At 34.0% G+C, this 6,080-nt stretch overlaps 1 protein-coding gene across 6 annotated transcripts; it reads right to left on the bottom strand.

Annotated features, from left to right (window-relative positions):
- Nucleotides 1-327: 327 nt before the first annotated feature.
- LOC127119229 (E3 ubiquitin-protein ligase DA2L) lies at nucleotides 328-5,062 on the bottom strand. Of its 6 annotated transcripts, none has more exons than XM_051049461.1 (9): nucleotides 4,937-5,062; nucleotides 3,900-4,347; nucleotides 3,501-3,552; nucleotides 3,369-3,414; nucleotides 3,171-3,252; nucleotides 2,926-3,070; nucleotides 2,723-2,828; nucleotides 1,445-1,511; nucleotides 328-1,185 (listed from the first exon to the last, which is right to left on the bottom strand). In XM_051049461.1, the coding sequence occupies exons 2-9, from the start codon at nucleotides 4,089-4,091 to the stop codon at nucleotides 598-600; spliced, it is 1,278 nt and encodes a 425-aa protein (XP_050905418.1). In that variant the 5' UTR covers nucleotides 4,092-4,347; nucleotides 4,937-5,062; the 3' UTR covers nucleotides 328-597. The 6 variants fall into 6 exon arrangements, with proteins under 6 accessions (XP_050905418.1, XP_050905547.1, XP_050905670.1 ...); XM_051049590.1 differs by having other exon boundaries at nucleotides 3,900-4,136; nucleotides 4,937-5,058; XM_051049713.1 differs by having other exon boundaries at nucleotides 3,900-4,115; nucleotides 4,937-5,046.
- Between the last annotated feature and the right edge of the window lie 1,018 nt (nucleotides 5,063-6,080).

Genomic DNA, 6,080 nt, shown 5'->3' with positions numbered 1-6,080 from the left:
TGAAATTTGAGTCTCACTAGTTAGAAAATGTGTCCTACCAATAGGGAATGAGACCTACATAACATATTCACTCAATAATGGAGTGGGTTAGAAAGAGTGTATTGCCACGATTGCTAATTATCTTAACATATTCAGACAATTGATGCAGAATTTCCGAAATGTTTTTAAGTGACATTCAAGATCTAAATGAGTGTAGCCGTTGATGAATTTTACTGACATAGATGTTTAATTTCCTTTCTTGTTCAGTACAAGCCTAGAATGCGCTACATATTACTATAAATTGAAAAGGCGTTTATCAAAAACGAAAAACTATTTACAGAAAAACAATGAGAGCATGGAGACAATTGATTTCACACAGTAAAAAATATGACATTAAGCAACAACCTTTCACCAACTTGAATCATTAGTTTTCTTTTGACATCTATATATTGTAATTCGTGTGAAAAGAGAAACGCTACCTTATCCTTGACCAAAATTGCACACAACGTGTGACTTTTGCTCAACATCCAAACCCAGGACCCGGTGGAGGCAGGCCATATAGCAAAGGCAAGCATCGCCAATTTAAGAAAGATTGAATCAGCAGTCCCTCAACCAAAACTATTGCCATGAAGCACTATGTCCACTTGGCATGGCTCGAGCTTCAGCTAGAGAGACAGCCATAGCCAGCATCATCTGCTCCTCAAAACTCTCAGGAACAATGGGGTCGGTGGCACTTTGAAGGCTTTCATCAATGTCATTAGGCTGTGACATAGACGACAGTTCACCACGATCTTCTACTTCAACAGAGTTTGTATAGCTAGTTGCCGTTTCAGCTACCTGTGATCCATGATCTATGCTCCATTGACCATGACTCCTAGCCATTGCCATTGCATCATCTGGTGGCACCTCAGTCAGGTTTTCTGTGGGTGAATAACTAACCATATCTCTACCAAGCCTGTTATAAAACCTCCTGGAGCCCGGTGGCATGTTGAACGATGGTGTACTTTCGTTGTTGGAGCTTACAGATGATTCCCCGGACATTTGCTGACGCTCAGCAAGAGCTGCAATGGCACTAGCAAGACCCCCCGACGGGGAAGAGGATGATCCTGTCTGTTGACCCATGGGAGATGAAGCATAGCGATCATCGGTTACATAGTGACCAGAAGTAGCATCGGTAAAAGGTGAATTTCGCTGCCTTCCATTCTCCTGTATGCATATTTTGAGTCAATCCAATCATCATCAATATGAACATGCAAGCAAACTTAATGGATAAAATTAAGCATGAATTACCTTTTTGAGCTAATAATAATAATAATAATAATGAGATTCAACAAGACAAAAACTGAAGCTTAACAATTTCAAAAGTAATTGATAATAGACACCAAACAATAGTTTATATGGTACATTGTTATTCCTTAAGAGATTGTGAATTAAATTGCGAGCATACTCAAACAAAATTCTTTACCTGAATGGAAAGCCAAATTGCTTCCATGACCATAATGTCCTCAAGATCAACATCAAATTCATCATCTCTGCAGTTTACAGCATTTTTAGCAAAAAATGAAAGGTATGTCCAGAAAGTATAGCTTCGAAAATGCAATATATAAAAGACCCATGCACTCATGGCCTTAAGCAAACACTACTTACTGCTTATTTAATAAGAAATCAACTTAAATGGACAAACAAAAATTGGCGGGGCTCCACCATGGTATTGTGTGCATATTAATAACCATCACAAATTAGAGAGAATTTTTCTCTTCATTTGGATTTTTTAAAATATGTGATAGAGTAACAATGAAGGCTTCAATTTGGATGCCGTTAGCCTTGCATTAGTCATTGGAGATGCCATAGGAGAGAGAAGCCAGTTGTTAAATGGTTTATGGATAGTAATAGCACAACAAAAACATAGTAGTAGTTAATTGCTGATCCGAAAGAACAAATATTGAACCCTTCTTTCAACAAGCTAATCGCTTGTAATGTCTATAAATATTTGACCCATCATTTCTTGCATGTCTAACCATATCCATCCATAGAATCAACACTTCAGGAGTAGCATCAGCTGAAGTTGAGTGACTGAACCAAAACGAAGGAATCAACTAATAATTGATGACACCAACTTCCCTCTTCGGTATTTTCTTAGGTAAGCAATTAAGAAATCAGACTTTCATTAACAAATAATCAACAAAATTATAGTTGAAGTTAACTAGTTTGAAGTTTCTATGGACTTATTTATGACATATTCTGCTGAGACCATAGAAGTAGGCCAATTTTCAGATGTAGGATTACTAGTGTCAGAAAATAAAGAGTTTTCTATGAATATTTCCTCTATTGTGATTTAAAAATCAAATGCACATTGTCTTTCTTATTCAATATGAATATCACTTAACATTTGCCACAATATTACATATTATATACAGGATCAGTGCTTCAATTCAAATAATTAAATTTAGACGTGTTATTATAAGTATAGTAATCCTTGTAACATTATTGGTTGAAAGGATTGCCTGAGCATTAGCATAAGATCATTGATGCTTGACTATTTACATTAGAGCAAGAAGAACATTTCTGCCTCATTTCGCGGTAAACTCAAAATTTTACAATGTACACAATATGATAAATAACATATATTAAACAGATCAACTATCCATAAGTGGGTATAAAAACAATGGATGCATAAATGCTAAGAGACATAATAAGAAAATTGTAGGGGATTGGTAAAGAAAATAAGTGAAGGCTATCATACCTATTGGCCCTAGTGGCAGGAGGTGGTCTAACCATTGGTGTGGCGCACGAGTCTAGAGAAGAGACGATTTCATCGTGTTCAACGGCAGACATTGAAGATTCCGCCACTGCAGAAAAAAAGAACAAAATAATTTATGCAACTATAATTTGTCAGGTAGACACATTGCACAACAGACAAAATATGGAACTGAATTTGAAGACTACCTGCATTTGAATTGTATTCAACATCTGCAACAGCCACATTTACATTTGAAGAGCTTACTTCTAGTCTTTTATGCATTCTTTCCTCTTCATCCTGAAGTTCCTGCTGCCGCATCCTAATTTTTGCTTCAATAACACGCTGCTCCTCCTGAATAATTATGAGTATGCATGCAAAACTTTATTGACTATTAATTGTTTTTTAGAAGATGCATTCCAAAAGGCAATAATCATAGAAGATAACAACTTACTATTTGTTCCATTCCCTTCTCCTCTTTTGATTTTACACCACGATACTCCACGGCATAATTTGCCGTTTTACAAAAGGGACATCTGATGCTGTTAAGGCAAACAACTATCCTAATACTAAAGCACCAAGAAAGTTGCTACACTGTCAATTTTAGGTTACATATTCATATTGAAGACAAACAATTAGTAATGCAGGATACTGTGTAGGCCGAGTTGAATTTGGAACTTTCATCTGCAAAAAGCACTCTGATAAAAGGAAATTAATCAGGTTGTATATAAATGCTAATGACAGAATATATAAATGATAAAAGGAAATTAATCAAGTTGTATACCTGTACAAATGCTTTTTGTGCAACATCTTGATCGGTTCAGACTTGGATAATACTAAAATAAGGGGGGAAACAAAGCACAACCGAGACGGTATGATTAGAAAAAACATATCTGAAGATCCTGTTTTAGAACAGATTTCAAAGAAACAAGGAGTAAAAACAATCCACATATGCTTAATGTTACTTCCATTTATATTAGAAAACGTGTGTAAAAGTGCTCAAAGTTATATACTTCATCAATTTGGCTCGAAGAAAGAATAAATTAAACCCCAAAGATAATCACGGGTCAAATTGAAATTGAAATAAGTTGAATTGAATTATATTTGATCATGTTTAAACATTTCACTATAACTGAATAGGTGGGAAAAAATAAATATCAGAGGCATATTGTAGAAACCATACCAGAAAGCAAATTGGGCACTCTTCACGATCGCAAGCAGTTTCTTCATCTCCCGGAAAGCAAGGTGCAAGCTTTGATTCGAGGATTAGCTTCCTCAGCTTCTTCTGATCAACATCCTTATGATTATACAATCCTTGTGGCCGTGTATATTTTTCATCTACCACTTGTCTCCTCCTCCCGAGTTTATTACCCATCCAACAAAACTCAGTTCTTCCCGTCTACCAATTATGTTTTGAATTCTTCAATAAGAAAAAACAGAACAAGAGTAACAAAACTATAACTTTCTCTATAAAAACACTCTCAATGCTCCATATCACCAATTATACACTAATACCAAACTATATTATACTATCATATACTCAATCAGCCTAATCCCCCTTATACAATACAATCAAAAGAGCCTCTCTTGTCAATCTATTAACAATGTTGCATAAACACATTCCAAAAGCCCTGCAGACAAAGTCACCTAGAAGAAGTAAACAAGGGGCAAACAAAATTCCAAAGAAAACCCAAAACTACACACTTAGCAAATTGCAATAGAATCACTCAAAGACTCAAACTTTCTACAAATTCCCAAAATTCACCACCAAAATCACTACTTCCACAACACTCAACAATACAGAATCAAAAATCCCAAACACAGAAAACAATTATCGTAATTTCAATGCAGTTAATTGAATTAAACCAAATTCATTAACAATTTGATAGCACGCAACAAGGTCCCATTCGAAAATAAATAGAATTGACAATCAAAATCAGTAACAATAAAAACACCAAGAACCCTAATCAAAGCTACAATGAACTCCAATTGAGGAAGCAAACACGCAATGTCAAAATAAAAACAATCAAAATAATAAAAAGAGTACCAATTTGTGTTTAGTCGCAAAGTTGAGAGTTGTAGAAGTAGAAGAACAGGTGAAGTTTTTCAAACAAGTTTGAGAGAAGTTGAAAAGATTTGAACAGTGAGCGAAAAACACGTAAAAAATAGATAGAAGAAAAAGGAAGAAAAGACAAAGAAATTGGGAATCGGAAAACGAACCTTAAATGGGTTTTGTAGAGAGAGAAAGAGAGGGTTTTGTAGAGAGAGAAATTCTGGGAGAGGGAAGAAAGGAAGGAGTAATAGAGGAGAAAAGAATCATTCTATTTCCATTTTTACCATTGTTACTCTACTCACCTGCTTTCACGCGCTCTTCTATTAGGTGCTTTTCACCCGCCATATATTTTTTGAATTATTTTTTATAATTATTTAAAATATGTTATTAAAAAATTTGTTTGGGATTTAAAAAATAATAAAGCTTTAAAAAGTTATTTTTCGCTTTACATTTTTAAAAATTAAAAATAATTTTAAAATAATAAAATTTAATTTAGCTCATCTTTTAGAAAGTAAAAGATTAATTTTGATATCCAGTAATATAAATATACATTATTAAAAATTAAAATATAGTTAAAATAGTATAATTTTTCAAAACAAAATTTATGAAAATCAATTTATAATAGTTTTAAATTTAAATAAAATATTCAAACAAATTATAACAAAAGAAAGAAATACTTTAAATAAATTTTAAAAAAAATTATTTAAATTTATTTTATATTTAAAGGTTTAAAAAAATCTTTGTAAATTTTTTTAAACAAAAATATGTAATAATATAAAAGTTGTTCCGCTTGGAAACCAGGAGTGGATGTTCTAGCTTCACGAAGGAAGCAAAAATGATGAGAGTTGGATAATTGTTGATCTTTAATGGTGGCTTTGATCTCCTTTACGGTGGTGCGGGTGGACTTGCATGGTTATCACTCTAACACCCAAGTCGGTTCAAGATTCAAGATGAGTAAAGTGAAATTGGAGATCACAAATTGTGTACCTTCTCATAACATGTGAACTATTTTTATATTTTATGTCGAGTGGAGTGGGTTTGAGACTATTGGGCTTGGTCCATTGGGCCTTTGGTCGGTCCAGAATATTTTCTTTAAAGGCTTTACCGAGCACTGAAAGAGTTAGGGGAATCCTTAAGCATTATTGACTGGACTTCATATCGTATTCTGGTGTTTGATAGAACTGAATCGCTTGGGATCAATTTTTTAAAAAAGTAATGGGGAACACATTCATTTAATGTGGTTCCATCATTAAGGCATTTCGTCATCCATTCTTGACACGTGCAATGACGTGACCAAATAAGGTGTGGCAC

Source organism: Lathyrus oleraceus, chromosome 1 (genome assembly GCF_024323335.1).
Source record: "Lathyrus oleraceus cultivar Zhongwan6 chromosome 1, CAAS_Psat_ZW6_1.0, whole genome shotgun sequence".
Classification (NCBI taxonomy): Eukaryota; Viridiplantae; Streptophyta; class Magnoliopsida; order Fabales; family Fabaceae; genus Lathyrus; species Lathyrus oleraceus.
The sequence above is the reverse complement of the archived record's forward strand: the minus strand, read 5'-3'. Positions and strand labels throughout refer to the sequence as shown.